The 22,885-nt window shown below is 43.5% G+C and overlaps 1 protein-coding gene across 8 annotated transcripts in view; it reads right to left on the bottom strand.

Moving 5' to 3' along the window:
• PLCL1 (phospholipase C like 1 (inactive)) overlaps positions 1 to 22,885 on the bottom strand; it is a 187,170-nt gene that overhangs the window by 8,650 nt on the left and 155,635 nt on the right. For all 8 annotated transcript variants that reach the window (XM_083864862.1, XM_083864864.1, XM_083864867.1 and 5 more), the window contains 2 exons: positions 17,834 to 17,909; positions 14,619 to 14,728 (listed from right to left, as the gene is read on the bottom strand). In XM_083864862.1, the coding sequence (XP_083720988.1) occupies positions 14,619 to 14,728; positions 17,834 to 17,909 (186 nt within the window). The remainder of the gene's footprint in view (positions 1 to 14,618; positions 14,729 to 17,833; positions 17,910 to 22,885) is intronic.

Raw genomic sequence — 22,885 nt, 5'->3', positions numbered from 1 at the left:
AAAGGGATTTACAGAGCTGTTCTGCATGAGCCTGGCTAGTTTTCTAGGAAGCTGGTGACAGTTCATTGCACAGCCAAGCAGTCAATCCCAAAGCACGTGGCATGACATAAATAGTTGCAAATGGTCTCTGCTGGTATGGCACTCCCTTGAAAAACACCCATTCCATTTCTTGCCTTCTTTTTCAAGTGTTGGAAAGGTGTAGTTAATATCTAAATGGCTGTGTTGGATACCAAGAGACAGCCCACACTCCACCACATTGGGCAAGACTCCCCAGTTATTACAAAACTGCCAGTCTACCACTTGTATATCCCTGAATTATGTGACACAGGCAAACACAACCCTGAGAGGTGGAAATGAACAAACAAGGACAACCTCAATGAGAACAGTCAGGCAATTACCAAAGAAGCAAATACTTGGAAAACCTTCTGATTCTGGCTGCTGGCCTTGCCAGCACGAGGATATCACTGCTTTGTGCAGCCATGGCAACTTAGGAAAGAGGGTCTGTATTTGTAATTCTCTTACAGGATTTGCCTAACAAGACATACATGGCCAGCTTGCTCTCAAACTCACTTGAGTGCCCTTCCAAACTCTCGATCAAAGCCTTACAAGGAATTAACACCAAGAATTTGTCTGAACACCTAAGTGGCAAAATCACTCATCCTATAGCCTTCCCCACTGATCTTTAAAAAGAACTCTTCACTGAAATCCAGGGGCTCTTGCAAATCAGTTGCACTGTATGGCTACTAATTTATTCCTTCGAGCAGGCATTTTACATATAAAAAGAGTGGGCTTTTATTTTTATTTTTTAAATAAATGCCTATGCTTCTGTCTCATATGGGCATTTTAATTAAATTATGTTATATCAGGCTGTCAAAAGCAATGAATGTGAACACTGACTGTAACTGTGCTGCAGCAGGAATTTGCTTTCAGGAATAATGCCATTAATTTGATGTTAGCCATGTGCTGAGCAGTTCAGCTGCCTGTGTGTCTCTCAGGCACTAGATCAGGCAGACAGTTTGCAAGCACAGACACAAATGTATGGACTCTTGCTGTCAACTCCTCCATGCTAGGAACCTGCCTTTTTTTCTGGTGATAAGTTTAAAATCACATGGTTGGCTGGAAGCCCAGGAGTGCACAACTAATAGTAAGAAAACCCCACATCTCTGAAGAAATTGGGGCACTGTTTATTTTTGATACACAGCCATGAAATGAAAATTGAAGCTGTATGTCCAGGCACTTATCTTTCAGTCCTCCTTTCATCACAAAACCCAATTTCTCACAGGTACCAGTACCAGCACTAACTGGTAACTCCAGTAAGGTTCAGAGAGTCCCAGAAAAACAAAACAAGGGGAAGAAAGATGAGGCAGAAAGTTCACCTTTTTGTTTGTTTTGTTTGTTTGGGGGTTTCGGGGGTTTTTTTTTTACATTTGATTTTTCTGAGTAAAAGGACCAGCTGCAGGAAAAGAGACATTTTGCAGCTAATGAAAGACCTGTGAAAGGCAACCCCCAAGCAAATCATTTGGCTGGCACCCCTGGCTCCCTCTGTGCTGACTCTCAGATGCACAGGCTGCAAGCACACAGTTAACATCAAAATCATGTCCTTCATCGCAGTGCAGCCAGCAAAACGTCCCTTTAAGTTCATCAGAACCTGGAAAGGGTTTAGTGGCCTGACTCTGTTTTAACTGAAGACAACATGCATCTGTGCTGCTTTGGGTTTTTTTGGAGAGAGGGAGGGAGTGTTGCAGCAATGTCACACAGTCACTGCTCTCCTTTGAATTGCTGGAGATACCAGCTAAAAACATACCTATCAGCTGTGCTTAAAATGCTAACTGAAATAATCTAATCCAGATGAAATCAAATTGTGCCAGTCAGAGCAGTGTTTGTGCACAGAGCACCCTCAGCATTGCACCCACATGCAGCTCCTAAGGCTCTGTTCCTTTCTGCCTGCCACAAGCACTAATGCCTTAGCAACTATGTGGTTTGCAAATCCTGCTGCTGCAGTGGGTGCTGGCCAACACCACCAGCTGACTGGGCCATGGGAACCTGCAAAAGCCATCCAACTCCCTATTCCTACTCCTCCAGATGGGACAAGATGCGTCTCTGCTCCCTTCATGCCAGGGGCTGTGGGCAGCCAGTTTCTAACCTGTTCACAAGCAGCACAGGCCACGAACAAATTCATGCTGAAGCAGAAAGCTTTAAGCTGAGATCAAAGCCTCCAAATCACATGAAGGGTTAAGTGCCAAAAAAAAAAAAAAAAAAAAAAAAAAAACCAACAAACACAAACACAAACCACTGTCTAACTACTAGGAGGGAACAGGTGCTCACGGAATAGGATCCCTGAGAAAATACTCTGATTCACTTCACCCCTGTCCAGGGATCAGCCCTGCCACTCTGGTGCCCTGCAAAGGCAGGTTTTCTGGTGAGACTGAACAGTGAGCTCAGTGAAAGCAGAGCTGAGCCACCCTCTCTGCTCATGTTCTGCCAGCCACTGGTTAAAGAGGCTCTTGTGGGCACAAAAGCCACAGGCCTCACACACTAACAGGGCTTGTTTCTCCTGAGAGAATCCCAGCCCTGCCTTCCCAGTGCAGATGTGAAATTGAGTACAAACAGGAGTAGATAGGGTTATTTTTGTAAGCAGAACACTGGCTGACCCAGCAGGCAGAGAGCTACTGAAAGGAAGCAACTGAGAGGGGAGGAGAAAATCAGCAGGGGTCAGAAACAGGCCTGGGTGGAAGTGAGAAACCTCTGTTTCTGTTTTTTTAGAAGGATGGGAATGGAAACACACAGCAAACTGAGTGAGCCAAGCACAAAAATCTGTGATGCAGGATAGGGGTAGCATTCATTTACAAATTCATTGCCCCAAAATGTCAACGAGGGAAACTGAACAAGCATAATTTACATTCCATTACAATACTATGCTCCAGAAAATATGAGTTTTTTCAGCCAAACTGAACTCAAATTTTAAGCCATTATTTAAGCCATACAGATGGCTGTAATAATACCTCCACAGTTACTGGGGAGAAGATGAGTTTTGACTACCCAGCATTAGATGACTGAACTACCCTCTGAAGTAATCTGTCCTGCTGCTGCTGGCAGCCTCCAGTCCCAGCCTGTTTATCCCAGACTGCTGAATTAGGCCACTCAGGTTGTCCAACTACCACCACCACCAATGCCTGAAAAGGTAAAAACACTTCCTGGAGTGCTTTTCTGTGGCTCAGCTCCTCCCCTCTGCCACACAGACCAGCATCCCTAGGTCACCATCCCATGGAGTGGGAGCCCAGGGAACAGAGTGAGAACTTAACTGCAATTACCACCTCCATTATTACTATTCAGAGCAATCACAGTCTATCAGTCAGGCTCTTGCTGCCAAAACCAGACTATGTTTTATCTGTAACACAGAGGATACTGGAGAAAAGAGCTACTAAATAGGCATTTTTAACTTACTCCTCTAGGTCTGACTGCTCTCGCGTAATAGCCTTTCTGACATCAGAAATGCCATCTTTTTCTTTTTGTGATCTAAAAATAAATAGCAGCTGCCTCAGCACATGAATCACTGGTTTTGTCTATGCTTTTCTCCACAAATGGATCCCACCTGTACCTGGGGAAATGACCCATAAGAAAGTGTCCTTTATCTCCCACAGGCTTCATCACCTGACACTTGAAGTCATCTGACCCAGGTAAAAAATAGCAGCTGTCAAAAATACAAGATTGCAGTTTCCCAATCCATTGTTCCTATAGTAAAGCTTACCTTCTACCCACGGGTACTTGGGCCTCTGATTTCCCTAGCTCCTCTACAAGGTTTTTGAAATGCCTGCCACAATTAGGGCTTATGGGGTCTACCATAAGGTCTAGGGGAGAAAAACTGCAGAGCAAATGCCTGGTCTCACTGAAAACCCACAACTTTCACTTTATGCAGTTTGTGGCTTTTCACTGTTCCAGCCCTCCCTGCAGACCCATATTTCCAATAACCACACGTGTAAACACAGAAGTCTTTACTCCACAGCCTTCTGCTGCTAGTGGCTCCAGACAACAAAAATGAATCAACACCACCATTGAGTTGAAGAGCATTTTACTTTAACCACAGCCCTCAGAATATGTAGTGGTGTGGATGAACACTTTTCAATGTCAGGAGGCAGCAATGGAATCTAGACTGGCACAATGAAACAGGGAAGGTCGTGCAATCACTCCCTGCTGGATTCAGAGTTCAGCTCCCATGACTCATATACTCACACAAGTACAGAAGAAGTCAAAGGTCCCAGCTAACAACTGCATTATGCTCATTCTGACATGTGGAGAGAGGATTTCTATCAATGCTCAGGAGGGAGAAGGTGAGGACTCGGCATTCACACAGAGACGTGCCAGCTCCCAGCTTCAGCCAAGCACTAGGGCCAGGTACTGCTCCATTATAAAATATATGCCTGGATTTCACTGAGGCCACTGACTGTGCCAGGGAAAACCCAAACACAATCTTAGCAACTGCAGAGGAGGAAGTTTCAATCCAAGCAGCAGCTTTCATCGCCTCCTGAGCTCCCCCGAGGAACTATCCTAAATTAGATACCCATTCCCTCACAGGGAGCAGGTTTTGTAGATGCTGGCACGTAATTCACACAACAAAAGGGGCAGTCAGCTTGTCATCATTTGTAAGCTCTGGGCTAGTGTATGTGATCTGCTGACAGGAGCTGTAAGGAGCTCCAAATATACCACAAGAGTAATTTTTAGAAGATATTAAACCTCTTATCACACACCATTCAAACACAACCGCTTCAGGTGAGTACCAGTTACAGCTCCCAGGGAATGGCATAGTACACATTTAACAATAAGCAAATGCTGGAAAAAAGCAATGTACAAGCAATTCTCTGTTAATATTCTTGCCGTGTACAAATCAGTGCCCTGGTCACTCTCTGATACTCAACAAATTCAGAAAGTAGCTGTGGGTGGAGGCTCCCTCATGGTGACCCACCATGGATGCCTTAGAAGGAGAGCCCTCTGCTCCCTGAGGCCTTCAGTGGCATGAATAAACATCCAGGCAAGGTAGTGTGGGCCACTGCCAACACAGGAAGGAAAAGGTCTCTGCAAGCCCCTCAGTGAGTGTCAGGCTTTGGGGCAGTGGCCTGCCTGGGGCACTCACCCAGTGTCCCCTGAGGGTCCAGAGCAAAGGCTCCCAGCCCTGCAGCACTGCCTGAGCTGTACAGGCAGGGCTGGCAGCTTGGCTTGGTCAAGGCAGCTTGACACAGGCAGCTGGTCCTTTTCTCTTGTTCTTTGTTACTACAGCCATTGACAGATAGAAGCAAGAAATGTGTGCATTTCTGCAGAAACTCGTACTTTCATTACAGCCTTTTTAATTCCTCTGAACAAGGTCACATCGTCAGATTGGCACAAACTAGATTCCCAATTTCCATGTCTTCCAGGTTGTGTTAATTAACTCCACTGCATGTACAGCAGCCTGATATCCATGTCTCAGATAAAAACATCACCGTTGCAGGGGAGGGAGGGGGTGGTGGCAAGAAGCTGCCTAAGTTCCTGTGCCACCTGCAGTTTCTACCTGCACTGTCTCTTCCAGAGAGTGGTCAGTAAAAACTGACCCAGTTTTTATACCCAAGCAATCCTCCTCTGGTGGGAAACCACCTACATTCACCTACCTTTCCTTCTACCCACCCCTCCTCTTCCCACTGCCTCCCTTTAATAGTACCAATTTTCCAGCACAGTTCTGCCCAAGCACATACATGCAGGAAAGCTACATTTCCTCAAAAGATGAGGACCTTCAAGAAATTCGTACCCTCATCTGCTGATTTTTCAAATAACCTCTTCATAGGTGATAATCTTGTTGCTGCCCAAAACAGCTTTCAGAGAACAAACTCTCTTTGTATTCCACCTGAATATTATTAATTACTTTTCCAGTTGCAGAGTCTTTGGACCAAATGACACACCCCCTCAGGAGAAGGTGGCCTTCACACCCAGGTGACAAAATCCCTGCCAGGCCAGCAGAGAAGAGTGACGTGAGCAGCACAGATGGGGCTTAGGCTGTGATAGGTCTGCCCCAAAGGCACAAGCACAGCAGTGCCAGGTCCCACACAGCCACTCCAGGACAAAGGTGGCACAAAAAAAGAGGAAAAACTCACAGGAACTGCATCTTGGTGAGGGACAGCATTAGAGCCATGCAAAGCTGAAGTCTAAATCAAGGGTGGAGGTCACATGTGGTTTGCCTCCCACACTGGCATGATTTAGATGATACAACTGGGGCAAGGCAGAGGGAATGGGATTTGAGGCTGAGGAGAAGAAACAGTAAAGACTGAGATGACAGTGAGGCACAGAGAGGCAATGGAGTTAGGACAGACAACCAACCAGAGGGCTTCACTGAGCTGCCAGCCTACACAAGAGAGAGAGCTGGGCGTCTGTTTTGCCTTTGAAACATCTTGACAAGCCTCCATTTGTGAAGTGACACTAAAAGTGGTTTTCTATGCACAGCACCTCAGTGTGCCAACCCTTGGCTGGGCTCAAAGCCCATGCTGCTGAGGTGGCCCTGGCACAAGGGGTACCAGGCACAGTGACCCCACATGCTCCTGGCCCTGTCTCCACCACAAGACGATGCATCTCACCCTGCATGCACAGCCAGCAGCTTGGCATCAGATCCATGACTTTTGGCAATTTGTCACATCACTCAAAATAAAAGACACCACAACATTGCTTGTGATCCATCTCTGGCTTATTTTAGTTGAATTCAAGAACTCAGAAAGGTATTACTCAGGGCTTTTCATACCACCTTTCATTTTTCTAATCTCTTCCTTTTGTGTCAAAGTTACTGTTGTTTTGCACATATATTTGATGGCCTGTCTCACCTCCTGTATACATACATGCATGTGTGGTTGCACACATACAAATCCATCCTAATGGAACTGAAGGAGTAATATTTAGACTTGAATTTCAGAACCTTATATTGCAGTTAAAAAAAATGTTTATACCAAAGGAAGGTACCTCACAGTGCTTGTTTTCTGGATGAACTTCAGTGACCCTCTGTTTTTGGTCTGTCATACACTTGGGTCAACACTGACTGCAGGAGGGTCTTGTCCCTAAACCCACCATTGTGAAACACCTGTAGGAGTAGAGTCCTGGTGCTGAAGGAAGAAGAGCAAAGTAAGAAAATTGGCAAAAACACACATTTCTGCTCAGATTACTCTGGCCATCAGCTCTTTCCCCAACAGCCAGATGGGTCTGCCATCTACTGGGTATCACCATGGAAAACAGTCCGGCCTCATACCAAGCACCTTCCATGCCAAATATCTAAGCAGAGCTTAGATCCACAGCAGCTAAATATTCATCGGCAGGAGGAACTACACAGCTTCTCACAGGCCCTTCCAGTCCTATTTTTTTTTTTACTGGTAAAGGCTGGAGAAAATAGAGGAAATTGTGTGTGCTTCCTGGAAGAACATAAACTATTAATTGGCTTTGGTTCTGCAGGGGCTGTGTGCTGCAGGGAGGTGAGTGCTCCTCACAAGCACTAGCACTGCAGGCAGGCATGTTGAACACCAGCACTGAGTGCAGGCCCATGTGGGTCCCTGTGCCTGGACAGAAAAACACAGACTCTGCCTGATCTGAATGTCTGGACAATCATGCCTTGCCGGTCAGTGAAACACTCCTTCTGTGACATTATTCAGCAAAAACCCAGCAATAACTGATTGACAGGGGACAAAGTCTCTTCCCTTTGTCAGGCTATCCTGGGACTTCATGCCCTACAAAAACTCACAGGATCATGAAGCAGAACATCAAGAGCTGTAAAACCTGGTAATCTTTGCTCTCTGCTTAGTCCCTGCTATTGCCAGCAGTTGGTACTTGATGATTTAAGATTGCCTGGGTGGCCTTCACATATATTTTAAACACACGCAAATATTTAGCTTGTTCTAAATCCACTTGTGTCTCGGAATTCTCCTTGGCCAAGAAAACAAAGACCTTGTCAGAAACACCATTAGGGCTTCAAAAACTCACAGGGAACAGCCAGGTACCCAGAGAGGTCATGCTGTGTTTGTTGAGACCGCTCCCTACATCCTCCCCAGCGCAATGCTCTGGTAGCATGGCTGAGAGCCAAGAATAACAGGATATTCCAGCTGATTAACCACTACTCCTGATGGACTGGGATTACACTCCTTTTACCCTAATATACAGTGTTGAAGCAATTTGAGAAGTTTCCATCACCAGATAGAACTGACAAAATCCACAGAGTCTGTGTGTTAAAGAGCTCTGGTTCCTGCCTTTGGGCTTGAGCAAAACAAAACCCAGTGCATTCACCATTTACGAAGGAGGCCTTTATCAACCAAATCAGCAGAGAACAGCACTCTGCTAGGTACAAGAAAGATCTGCTTATCCTGCCTAAAAAATCACATGGTTTAGTTTCATTCGTTTACAAAATACACTGATCGAAACAGCTTGGCATGAGAAGCACAACACTTACACTTACTTACCTTGTTATCGTGTAACTCAAGATCATTCAAAGGACTCTCAATCCCCTATTCCAGAAAAATCTTGTAACATTTCCACATACAGAAGAGCCCTGAAGCCTGTCCTGAGAGCCAGGAGCACAGATTTTGCCCTGTAACCAGCCCTGAAGCTGGGAGCCTCCACTGCACTCACCACTCCATTCAGAGTACACAAAGGGTCTGGGAACAAGCTGTGCTACAATGTGGCTCCTCCAGACTCTTTCTCAGATTCAACAAAGAAAAACCTCAGTTTATCTCCTCCCTCATCTTTCCCTCTACTTTTAAATTAACTGCTTCGAAGGTTGGTATTTACAGGACTAAATGGATGTTGACCTTGATGGCCCTCTTCACCTTGTCTCTAGCACTCTCAGAAAGCCATCTGGTTTTTTATTAATTTTCTCCTTTTTGTCCTTCAATTCATGAGTAAGACACCAAGCTGATCTAGTCACTATGTGAATCATTAGAAGAGCCCAGTATTTTCTCACATGTTGGTAAAACCTGCCACTCAATCACAGACTGACTGCCTCAGATAATGCCAGCTGTAGCTGAGCACATCTTGGCATAAGGCAGATCCTTCAGAAGTAGCCAGGGCACACAGTTTGGAGAGGCTTAGAAATTTGAAACACTGCTCTTACTTCAAAAGTTTGAACTGCATCAGCAAAGCAAATGCAAACAATGTGGGGACTAGAGAGCAGGAAAGATATTTAGTCTCTCTGGAAAAAGAGCCCTTGGGGTAATCACATTCAAAATACATTTATCTAGATCTAGGTAAGAGTAGACATGAGGTGAGTTGATACGGAATAACACAGTGAGCCCTGCATTTAAAGGCAGACATGAAAACTCCAAGCCACACAAACCACTCCTGCCTACTGATCTTTCTGGATTATCACTGTCAGAAGATGACAGCAAATCACAAGATTTTGTTTCTAAGACACTATAGCTTATATTCCATCTATTTTAGGAGTTTCACAAGTTGAGCACCAATGTGCTTATGTCCTCAGAGATATGCTGGGAAAAGGAGGGAGATAAGGTATCGGGAATTTTGGGGGGGTCCAGTGAATAAAATATATGGTACATAGGATACAGCAGCTTTGTGGGGACTCATGAATCCAACCATGCTCTCACTTGAGATCTAGATAGCACAAATTGTCGTGCAAATCCTTTAGCAACAATTAAATAATACGTGGCAGAATATATTGTTACCATTGTGCTTAACTACATATAAGGTTCCTAAGATTCTGCTGTGCTGCTCTGTTGTCCACTCTGCAGCATGCCAAGGAACAAAGCCATGGTTCTTGCTTAACTGCAGGAAAATGGACTGATATGCAAAGACCCATATAAATGTCCCTAGATTTTACAGTACTGTAGAGTATCCATTCAAAAACACTTCCATAGTGCACTATAATAATCCTTAAATTAAGGCTGGGAATGGACCTAGTTCTTCCAAAGATCATCAGAAACTCTGTGTTTAAGATGCTTTAGAATATCAATCACTGTCTGACAGGTAGTTTTTCCTCATAAAGAAAAGTGATAGCTTATAGTGATGATAAATTCATCTCGGTTTAGGTGAGGGCAGGTAGTCTGTATGTACATCTGTCAGAAATCTTGCTTTTATCTCTGCAAGTAGCAATTAAGTGTGCATTTGGGGTTCTGCCACCCAAGTGAGGGGTCTGGATGCTGCAGGTCTCCAAGCAACAGAAGGGTGATTGTCACAAGTGACTGTGGCGAAGAAAAAGGTCGTTTGTGGACGTCATCCTGCAAAACTGCTATTTCTGCACAGTTTTGCTGCATAAAATCACTAACACCAGAGCTAACTGCCCATTGATCACAACTACATCATAAAATTGTGGGTGCCTCCCCCAAAGAGAGAACTGCATTAGTAATTTAATAATTGTATGCCTTTTACATTCAACAAACTTCTCTTGATATATCTAATCAGCATTAATTTAAATGCAGGATAATTAACAGATACACTCATGGATGAGAGCTGAAATGATCCTTGAAAATGTAACCACTTGATGTCTTGTGGCATGCACTAGTAGCTGGAGTCCTACTAAGACAGAACAGACAGACTTAGGGCAGCAGAGGCAAAATCTTATCACGGGCAGCAAAAAAAGATTTAAAAACACATGGACATTTCAGAGCAGACTAAAATCATACATTTGAGTGTTCTGTCCTTCAGCAGACCAAAACAGTAAATACCACTTCTATCTTCTTTTCCTCATGTTTTGTCTATAAATAAGCCAGCATGTTGGCATATTAACTCTCCGGATATTTACCATCAACATACAAGTACCTCTTGGAATTGTTTCTAGACTTTGTATGTGCTGACCCACCAAAGCACAAATAGCCCAGAAAAATCTGTCTGCAGACTGTCAAAGCATGTCCAGAGGAGAGTAATAAATCTGAATCACGGTCAACATACTCAAACTGTGTTTGACTTACTTGCCAGGCTCTTGGGACTCAGGCAGTTCCCAATTTCTTTGCTCGAGTAAACACCTCCTCTGTGGAGGCAGTCTGTGACAGTTTTTCCTCAGCAAGAAGAGTAGTTTTTCAGGCTACAACTTTTTCCCTTAAACATTCTCAAAAACTCATATAGCAGTCATTGAATCAGTGGTTTGCACATGTGACAGATGCTAAGAGTGCCTCAGTTATTGCAAAATGCTTGGTACAAGATCCCATGGGAGAGGCAGGCAGAGTGGGCTGAAGAGCCCCAGGAGAGCTGGCAGCTGGCCCTGTCCTTTGCAGAGAAGGCCAGGAGCAGACCCAAGCTGGCTGTGCATGACATCACCCACACGTGAGCATACCTGACCTGGAAACCACACAGTGCTCTACACAGCACTGAGAGCAGGGGTGATGTCCCAGCTCTCAGCACCCAGCAGCTCGAGGTCAGAACTGCCCCAAGGAGGCTTCCCAGCTTCTGCCTTCCAGGCTCTGGTGCTCCTCTCTCTCCCAGGGCAGGCAGGAGGAGCTCACTGCAAAAGCAGCCATAGGAACCAGAGCAGAGGTGGCCTAGGCCAGGCAGGTGGGAGAAGCACCAGCATCCAGGGAGAAACAAGTACAAGCCCACACAACTACATAAAAGCCTCGGCTCTGGGAAATGGGGAGCCACCCGCTTTAAAAACAAGAAATATCTCATGAAAATGAATCATGACCTTCTGTGACAAGCGAGGGTCACACCAGAACAATTGCCTCAGCTGAGCTGAGCAGCTTTGTGTGCCTGGTAGGGTGAAATTAAAGGTTCCTGACACCATGGCCCTGTGAGGGAGTTAACACAAAATTTCTTTTGCTACCTTTGCATTCTACTGGCACTCAATTAAATACAGAGAAGAAAACAAAGACACAGAGCTGGTGCTGCATGGAAATAAAAATGAAAGTGAAATTAAATTTGGGATCATAACCATTCCTGTAATATTGCTGTGAGAGCATGACTCCTCTGTCTAGTGCACTCAAGTTATGCCTCTCAGTATTAGACTGTGAACCTGACTATGTTCTACATAACAGGGAAACAAAGAGGGAAATGTGACATTTTATAAATATTGATGTCAATGCTGACTTGTTAGACTGTCACCAAGTTATAAATCCATGTTCTTAGTGACATTTTTACCTTCTGGCAAACAGTTTCTCCTTATAGTGGGTATTACTAATATGTAATTAAGTTTATATAAACTAAGGAAGAAAATTACATACTATTTTGATTCACCTCTTAAAAGTATCCCAGGGCATTTTTAAACATGAAGAATGTCCACAGTTAGGATTTTTATAAAATACACTTTAATCTTGCACTCTGTAGCTATTTAATGATTTTGCCAGTAGCAATTTCTTATTGCCTCTCCTCTTTTATTCAATGCTTACCTACTGCAATGAGTTTTTATAAAGAAACACATTAATTAAATATGTCTTGGCTTCACTAGCCTAGGAAAAGACTATTAATCATTTCACAGCACAAAAACAACATAATACCTGCTATTGCTCACGGGCACCTCACACAAACTGACTCCTGCCGCATGATGTAATTGCTTCCAACAACCCTGAGCACACAAAGAGGCTTTCTCTCATCAGCCATTCTCTCACCTCACCTCATGTAGAGCAGCTGATGCATTTGTGAGATGTTATAGGATATTTTTTTCCTTTTCCTACAACACTATAACAACATCTAGTGAAATATATTTGTAGTGTCCACCCTGCCACTGGACATGGGGAGGACACCTATGGCGTGAGTGGGGCAGGGTTGTCGGTGTCTTCCCACCAAATCCTCCTGAGTAGCTCTCACCAACACTGAGAGGACTCAGAGCTAAAGAGGAGATGCAGGTTTGTTATGGGCAGGGTCACTGAGAGACAGTATTTTTAAGGGGAAAAAGAAACAAAAAAGATGTCAAATTAAAACAATTACTGATGGTTTTGTATCACATACACAGGCACAGGATGAAGGCACAACTTCATTCCCCATTTTCTAATGTCATTCCTGAGTTGGACTACAGTCAGAATGAAAAGATGTTATATGTGCATTTCATGGATAGTTGCCACAAACTCTGTTAATATTTTATTGTGTGAGAAAGGTAGAAAAGAAGTTGTGACCTACAAATGAAACAAGTAAATTATTCCTTGACCTTGACTAGATTTTTTAAAAGCTCTTCAGTATGTTGACAATATGTGCTAGACAGCAATTATTTTCCATGGAAAATGTTTCTTTGATACCCTACTTGTGTGTTCATTAATCACAGGTCACCCTCAGAGGTGCAGCTTCATATTTGACAAACATCTAAAAAATCAAAACATTTACAGTGACTCTGATCATCAGACATTTATTTTACCTAACACAGCTAAAGGTTCTCAGATTAATGGTCAAAACTGCCTAGTGTGCTTTTGGGGGGGCAAGGGACAGGACTCTAGCTACTAACCTCAATTGCTCTGTGTGGAATAGGTGATCTATTTAAGTTTGAACTGGTTGACTTCTCTCTTTGTCAGAGGCCCCATTAACCGAGCTGACAGACTCCATTCCTCACTTTTCTGCCCTTTCATGGTGAATCAAGGTATGCAGGAAACCACAGGTGTCCCAGGTCTTCTCTGACCCTTCTTTACCACCAATGGCCTCTCCAACACACTTCTGCCCTTCAGTCTCTCTGTTCCCAACTCTTTTTTCCTTCTCCCCCTCAAGACATGTTAAGTGGTCTATCCAGCACCTCAGCGCTGACACATATCTGTCCTACTGCTGTTGCATGCTGCATTTAGGAGTATATTTGATAAGGAACTTAGTAAAAAAATCCTTTTCATCAACTGGCTTGTTCTGGGATTTCAGCAAAGGGAAAAGCACTGGGAGGTCACAGGGAGATGCTGCCAGACAGAGCAACCTGGGAGCTGGAGCAAGGGAGCAGCTGGGACAGAGCAGAGGGAAGTGTGATCTACTAGAGCAAGGTGGGAAATGAGGCTACCAAAGGTGTGAGTTGAATGCTAACAACCTGAATGCTTGGCTCAGGCCCTCTCCTTGTCTTCTGCTGCAGCTCCACCAAGTCCTCTCCTCTTTCCAACCCTGGCTGTCCCTAGCTGTTTTCACCCCTGCTCAGTCATACAGCTACCATGAAAATTTGTGGCTGGTTGATGCTAAGCCAGTGGCTAAAGCCAGTGAGTAACCCCATGGTATGTCTCTGCACAGCCTCCATGAAGGGGTGAAAATCCCCTTTTAGCTGCTTGGACAGCACTCCACTTTGGAAACATAGTCCTGCAGGATCTAGAATATTCCTCATGGTTCTTTCTTGACAGCCCCTCCTGCCCCGTCCCTTCCCAAAGAGATGCTCCAGTTCTCATTTTACAAAACAAGTATTTGAGACACAGTGACCTCAGACAGGTCACTTTCAGGGTACATGGGGCAGAACAGACAAACAAACCCATGTCTCTAATCATACAAACCACAAGCCATCTTTCATCTTCTGTTCAAGGCTTAGATAAATTCCCTTCACAGCTTCCTAAACAGAGGTGTAATTGATCTATTTGATAAATATCAATTAGTGGGGGTAATTGATACATCCCATTAAAAAAAAAAAAGGACATGTTTCTTCAGAATTAGTAAGATGTACAAACAGAGGAGCTAAAAGAGCAAAGGTTTACTTACAAAGTTAATATGAGACAAGAGGGGGTACACTTTGTGCTTACCTTCAGCACTGTGATATTCCATGCAAAACTTTCAATGGCTTTGCTTAATTTTCTTCCTTTCAAACCTTCTTTTGTCCCAAGGTTATGCAGCTCTTCATGGAATTCCATTCCTAAAAACACAGATTGCCACATCACTCAATGCACAATTGATTTTCCCTATAAAAATGTTGAGCGAGCATTTTCAGTCTTGCAGCTGGGACTTCCTACAACCTCTTTCTGTGCTTTCCCCACTTCCTTTTCTTTTATGACTCCATCCTGAGAGAACATTTTCCAGAATAAAGGTGCCATGTGCAGTTTTGGGGCTGTGCTTCCACTTGGTTTGTGGCTCTCCTTGCCAGTGCTGAGGTTCCACACAGGCACCGGTCCCTGCAGACACTCCTCCAGCACTTCTGCCTGCAGCCTGCACTGCTGCCAATACTGCGACAAAAGGCAATCGCCTGTTGCTCTCCTTGAGTTGATGACTTTCCACCTTGGAAGGCTGGCTGGCACATGTGGAAGATACCTGTTCAGCACAGCAAATGCAGGCTCCAATGCACATCTCCTCATTAATCTTCATCAGCCATACAGAAAAGCCCTTGTACTCCAGAATGACAAATTACATCAGAAGCACATATCTCTAATCACAGCATTGCCACTCCTCCTGTACAGAGAACTGAGACATCCAACTACAGCCCTGTTACATTTTATTTCTAGTTTCTGTGGCAATTGTCTGCAGATCTGTTGCTGGATACAAAAATTCAGGGGATCTAGGAGCAGATTAAAAATCTTAAGGTATCCAATTAACCCACCAATTTCAGAAGATCTGCACAGTGTATGCAACCACTTCTTTGAGTCTGGTGTGGATTGAGAGACAAAATGGAAAAGAGCTGCTTGTGGTCCCTTGTACCTTACAAAGGCCAAACTGGCACTAAATAACTCCAAAGCATCTGAAGCCTATCCTGGCTGAACAAACCAAGCTCTGTCTCCAGCTCTTTCATAGCTCTCCCTCCCTTAACACTTTAGGGTAACTGCCACTCACAAATTTGAGCTTTGTTGAAATGACATCAAAGAAATGCCAATGGAGAGAACATCTGTACAGTGTAGATGCAGAGGCTACTTGGCAGGTTGCTGAAGGACAGTCCAAGGCAGGTTTGCACTCAGCACAGCTTGCCCAAAGCACTCCTGGAAGACTAACATTGGTTTTCCTTCCCAGGCACTGACTCCAGGAGCTCAGTAACACTGAGGGTGTTCACCCCCTCACAATGCAAGATTTCTCTCTCTACTGTTTACATTCCAAAACTTAATTCACTCACAGGTTTTGCTTGTCAAGGCCAACAGAGTTCCTGCAGTACATCCCTTGGAAAACTGTCTAAATAAATGCACCCTAAGCAAGAGTTCCTTGCAGGTGTGCTTCAAGCCAACTGACTTAAAAGTCATTTGACTTCAATTAGTGAAAGAAAATCTTCAATTTACTTGCTTTGTCCTGGAAAAAAATGAGAAGGCTAATGGATCTTAGCTCTACGTGGACAGTCCTGCCTTCATGCAGCATCCTTTTAGTTATTTTTCCCTCTGGACCTCACTTCTCCATCTGTAACTTGGATACTGCCCCAGAAAGAGGGAGCCACAAACATTTGTTAAGCTGCAGGTAGCAACTCCAATGAAAGCATTTAGTGGGGTCAGTCCTCCAAGTTGCTGCTGACCACTGTGCATTGGGCAGAGCCTGCACATTTAAAAAACCCAACAAAACCAGTTACACAAGAACCAGTCTGGGAGCGCCAGCGGGACCCTGAGGCACACAGAGTCTGCACCAAAACAGGCTATGAAGCAGAGGTCTGGTGGAACACATGTTCAAAGGAAGCAGCACTGGGCTGAGGTAAAGGACAATGTCACAGGCAATTGTACCTCTGACACCTCTTAATTTTGAGTGTTTCATCTTGCCACATTAAAAGTGTTACATAAAAAATTGCCTGTGTAACATTTGCAACATACTAATTTGCAAATGAGCACAGGGAGGGGTATCTCTCCTTAGTCCTTTCCTCTCTCTAAATCCCGTGGCTTCTGAGAAGCACTTCATATTTCTTCTGATTGAGTTGCCTTCTCACTCAGAAATTTTAAGGCTAATAAAGCAAACAAAAATCAAAATACAAGAATATGCAGCAGCAAACTGAACACCCTTGAAAAAATTTTCTTTTTCCAGGGGGAAGGAAGAAGAGGGGAACTGCATGAAACTCTAGACATCAGTGTGGTGGCATAGTACTGCATGGTATTTTCCATACACATTTCCTGCTCAAAGACTCCAGTGCCCAGGCAAATGTTGTGGGCTCTTCTCTCTGCACAGACCAAGCTGGGCAGAGAGGCAGCTGATGCTGCTGAGAGTCTGCATAGTTTAGCGCAAAGTATTGCTCTTAAATTATACCTTCTAGAGACCCTCCTGGTGCTGCATTTCCTTGTTGCTGTCCCTTTCCTAAACCCTCTGCACACAATGAAGGCTTTGGGCAGAGGAATTTTATGCCGCTTATGCAGATACCCAGAACCCAAGGAATGTCACAATGATGAGGCCCACGACTCCCAGCCAGATATGGCCACTTGCCTCTCCTCCCTTTGCTACCACAATGGCAGCATGGCTAAAGAGCAGAGACTAGGTTCCATCCTGCTCTTGCACCACATGAAATCAGTTAAATGCTACTGTTGAAACAGCTTCCAGTTTCTCCTAATTAAAAAGATGAATTAAAGTATTAACTACAGAACAGCAGTTTCATTCATTATTTACATTTAATGGAAACAAATGGCTGTAGCCTGCATCACTTGCCAAATCCAAAAATGCCCATCAGAAACAACAGTATTTATAATTGTTGTGGTCCTGTGGGTATAGAGACCTCTTGCCTGCTCTGTGTTCAAAGGAACAACTGAGCTAGAGAATGCACTCAGTAAAGGCACCATGCCTTCTCACCCCCCTCTTTTTAATGCCTTTCTGGTTCATTTGCCTAATTTAAATGCTGTCAGACAGTTCAGAGCTGTAGAGCAGATGGAGAAATATCTTCCAAGGTGAAAGTATGATCCCACACCTGCATTGCTATTGGAAGACAAGCCTTCAGGAGGGTAGAGCATGCCAGAGAAGGACCAGAATGCTCACTTACATCCAGGTGAAAAATGCTACATTAGTGACAAACTGTACGGAAATTATGGCACATTATTTCCCATTTTCCACCCAAAACTGCTCAACAGAGATGGATTACCTGCTTTCTGGCACTGAACAATCTTGTCGTGAGTGGTGTCTGCTGTCTCAATAAGAACCCTGCTCTCTTGAATCATCTGAAATAAAAAGGAAATATCAGCATTACTAGGGTTTCCTGTAACATCTAACACACAGAAAATACATAGGTTGAAACTGGAGAGGAGGTCTGCTCTGAGAGCAATATGATAAATATTGGATCCTTCCTTCCTTCCTGTAGGAGGCTCCCAGATCTGTATCAGGCTAAGCATCAGTTGCTCTGAAAATGTTTTGCTCCAGAAGTTAAAGAACAGCTGTTTTACACCCATGAGACACCAGTGCAAACGATTTAAAGGAAACACATGTGATTTCACAAGAAAACACATTTAGCAGATAAACTTCATTCTGTGTTCAACTAAGCACTTCCTAACTGGTATTTTCTTAAAAGGAGAAGTATAGTCCTTGACATACTTGGTTATTAAAAATGTTACCAAGTCACAAATAGAGCTGATTTCCAGAGTTATTTAAGCCTGCGCTGGATTTTATTCTATACAACAGTTCAGACACCTATGGTAGTTCTTGAGTTTCTCCTCCGAGAAACTGAGACCCAAATTCTATCCTAGCCTCAATATTTCTGTTGAAGCTTAATAGAAAAGACAACACCACAAAAAATAACTAAAATAAACAAATAAATCCACCTATAACCAAACAAACCAAAAGCAGCAGTTTCAACAAGCCTGCTCACAAGTTTCAAGAGACCTCCCTACTTAGACATCTTCCTAGAATAGCCCATTAACAGCAAACAAATGAAAGGTCCATTACCAGACAAGTTTCCTGAGCCTCCCTACATACAAATACTATTCTCCTTTGATGGTAACAAGCCTCCAAAACCTCTCAGAAGCCCAGGTAAACAAGAATATTGTTCATTGTTCTGTTTTGTGAAACTGCAAAAGGTGGTACATACATCTGTTACAGAAGGCAAGAACATGCTGTTTAACAAACTGTGCCTGAGAATAACCTCACTGTTCTGGGATGTTCACCACAAACCTCAATCAAACCAGAACAGCACGAGAGCTGTGCCAATCAGAAATTAAGCAAACTGAAGAGTGACTGCCTAATGTTACGCCCTGAAATTACAGAAGCCACCACCTGAAAGCTTTGCCAAAATGCTGCAACTGCTAAAAGCCTCCCTACTTTCAAATATGCTAAATACAAAAACCCAAGTAGTAGGTTTTGATGATTTTAATGGAAGACAGCATAACAGTAATAAATTAACACTTGAAAATTAGCACATCTTACTGTTTTAATTAGACACAAGGAATGAGAGACGCTTCCACTTGTCACACTCAAACTTCCAAATTCTGGAGAAATTTAGATCCAAATTTTGCTCCTCATCCCATCTTTATCTCTAATTAAATGTACTAAGGCTGTATTTAATAAAAATACCTATTGCCTTTCCTATAATATAAAGAACAACACATGGAAAACAACATCCATTATCAGCTTCACAGGCAGAGTGAAAAAAGCCTGATATACCTAGAGAGTGCAAAATTGTTTTTGAACAGAACAAGCCCAGTGGATATGCCTGAGAGTTAAATTACTTTCAATAGTGTCCTTTGCCTTTCATTCTTATTACTTACTTGTTCATGCATCACATTGATTTTTTTCCTCTTCGATATTTTCACTTGTCGTCTAGAAAGAAATGACAATTTCTACCCACTCTCTGGCTTTCCTGTACCACAGCACATAATCCTTTTGTGCTGAAGCAGCCATTCAGCTGACAACTACAAAGGCTGAAGGTTGCTCTGAGCAGAGAAGACAGTACAAGTCCCAAAAATCCTGCAAGTCACTAAAGAGGTAGCCAGAGGCCAGACATGCACCTCTTGCACATGCAGAGCTGGGGCCTGTGAGGCAGTGCCTGCACTGCCCAGTCCAGCCAGGTGATCCCAGCATGTCCATGGTTCCTGCAGCCCCTGTAGCCATCACTCTGGGTTTGGGTCCCCACTGGGTCTGTGCCTGCACTTCTTACCAAGCAGCAAGGTTTGCCCCATGAGGTCAGCTGCAGCTAAGCTGGTACAGGACAGCCAGTGTGTCAGACTCTCCTGTGCTCAGACCCCTCAAGCAGAATGTCACTTGTGAGGTTTTTATATATACAGATGCATACATAGACACATACATATGCACACAGCCACAGGAAACTAACCTACCATGCACAAAAAAAGTGCACTCGAGAATCATGCAACTACTGAACCCACTCCCAGGAGTTTCTGGTATGCCTGTTTAAGGATTCTCAGACATGAAGGTATTCTATTCATTTTTTAAGAGGAAAGTAGCACTAGGATGTCAATTTTCCCTTACTGCAGTGTAGGTAGAGCAACCCTCCACTCCTTTGATGCTGACATCAAAGTCTCACTGCTCTCAGCTCAGCAAGAACAAACAATTAAAAACAGATCATGTAGCAGAATTTAACCTGTTCCCATCTTCTTGCTCAGCAGTAATCTTGCCAAAAATAAACAGCTTTTGTCTCATGACAAATCCTGAGAGCGGTTTCAGAGTTCCACAGCTCAGTGAGTGGGGTTAAGGGGCAACCTCAGTTCATCACCTGGCATCCTCCCTCACATGTTCTTCTAGGAATTAATGCACTAGGTAAAAATAATGGGATCCAAGCCACTTACAAGATTTTGGTTGGCCTATGGCACCTTTACCACCTCTGATAACACAGCGTGCAGGACCCTGTATCCCTACATGACAGGCCAGACTTACCCCCAACAAGAGCTGCAGGTGCAGTTTCAGAGGGCACAAGATCCTGCTTCCTAATGATTCTGTAAAAGATGGCAACAACAGGATATGGCAAGGACAAAGCCTGGGTGTTCATTTGGAAGAACAGACTGATTCAAACAGACAAGAGTATATCAGGCAAGTAACTGCTATCCAGGAATTAAGTTACAGCATAGGGTCATGGCATCCAGATACACTTTTTTGTCACTAGTTTTGAAATGAGTCCATGATTTCCCAGTCTGAATCATTCCCTGCTTTTCCAGCTGCCACCACATCTGAAACTCTGCTCCAGGATGTCACCTACTTCTTCTAAAAGTGACAGGAACCAGAAGCCCTAAAAACACAACGTGGAAGGCTGTGAGATTTTATTTATATTCATTTATTTTACTTTTGCCAGTAACATATTGAAACCCACCAACCTATCTCAAAAGTGAAGAGTAAGCTTCCTGATGCTTTCAGCATGAATTTCCATGCACCTTTCCTCTGCTCAGATCTGCACTGAGCAGCCCTCCAGGCAGCTGTGCAGTCCCAGCCATCTGGCTGGAGCCCATCAGGATCTGCTTAATGTCAGCTCCCATACGGCAGCTCACCTCCGTGAGTGACTTTCACAGAGCAAGAGATGTCCTGCTCCCTCAGGACTCCTGTGTTCCACCAGAGCGTGTTAACTCCTGAATGCTGAGTTTCAAGGGATTAACAGCCAAGTGACTTTTACTGAAAAGCAACCTTTAGAGGATGGATGTTGGAATCTGGGTCTACTCGGAGGGAGGAAATTTCCATCAGCTGCTGAAGCTGGCAGGATTTCTTGGGACAACTTGCATTTCCCATGTCAGAAAGAAGGTGATAAACTTTACTGAGCTATGTGTTTAACTTAACTGGAGGGATGAGGAGGAAATTGGACAAAAACAAGAATGAAAGCACACAAAACCTGATTCTGGCATAAAGAAGTATAAACTGGATTCATCTCAATCCACCTGAAGCTCTCTGTAGCAATCATAGTGGATTCTCAAAAAAAGTATAGGAAGTAGGAGCTGGCATAAACCCAGAAGTTCTCTCCTTATCCTGTATATGAGACCCAGAAAGTGAAACAGACCAAGGGTTGAAAACATAACTGTCCTGTCTCACTTCAGTGTCTAAGAATAGCATGGAATATCAAATTTAAAATCCCAGTGCTTCACACAAAGAACAATGCTTTACTTTGTCACTTCAGTTAAGCTAAATAATTTTTAAGTGAAATTTAAAATATCTTAATACCAAGGGCATCATACTACTCACATGAAATTAACAGGGTTATTTATTGCCTGTACTAAGGGCAGTTTAATCACAGGATCAGTACAGACTGAACAAAAGAATGTTCTTTTTACTTTAATGAACTCCTGTGCTAAAGACCAATTTCTTCCTTTCATTGTGAATTATTTGATAAACTGAATAGGAGAGAGGAAATTAACACAGTAGTCTCACTAAAAAAAAAAGAAGAGAGGGAAAGCTCCTGGTGGCAAATTAAAGTACTACTCCTGCTGGAAAGATAAATGAGAAAAAAAGGGACAGTTCAAGGAAGCCTTTCATAAATATTCCAAAGTTTAGAACAGAAATTGACTGAACATCAGACTAAAATGAAGCTTTCTCTTAGGTGTCTCCTCATGGGCATTGTCCCAATGTCTTCCATATCTTTCATTAAGAATTTTGCCTGGTTACAAAAAAAAAAAGACAAAACCCCCTCAAAACAAACCAAACCTAACATCAACCAAAAATAAAAGAGGTTACAGAAACACAGTTTTAAAAACAGCTGAAGAGCAAATTGAGCTCATAAAAATTTGAAGAGAATTCCCTTTAGCATTTCTTGTACACATCTTGGGAGAAGAAACAACCAGGCCATCAATTGTGTGTCAGCAAGTTTTGCAAGAAAAGAAAGATGGGTATGCAGTGCCAGGACATGGGAGAGAATGTTGCTGGCCACCATTCTGTCCCTCACCTTGTCTCTGTCCTAATATAGCTCAAGCTGGATTTCAGTATCCAAGTCTTTTCCTGCAACAGCCCAGCATGAGAAACAGCTCTCAAGGATGGTTACGTGAGCTGGAAACACCTGAAATACCTTACTGACACAAACTGGAGAAACTGCATAAAATTCACCTTAGATTCCAACTTCATGTTTTCAGTTAGAAATATTTCTGGAAAAATATGGAACCATTGTTGCAGGATGTGATCTGTGCATGAAGACCAGTCCTCTACAGAACAACAGGAGCAATGGAGGAAGAGAGAGAGAGAGAGAGAGAGAGACGTCAGTTTTCAATATTCTGATGCT

Source organism: Zosterops lateralis, assembly GCF_965231275.1.
Source record: "Zosterops lateralis genome assembly, chromosome: 7".
Lineage (NCBI taxonomy): Eukaryota > Metazoa > Chordata > Aves > Passeriformes > Zosteropidae > Zosterops > Zosterops lateralis.
The sequence above is the reverse complement of the archived record's forward strand: the minus strand, read 5'-3'. Positions and strand labels throughout refer to the sequence as shown.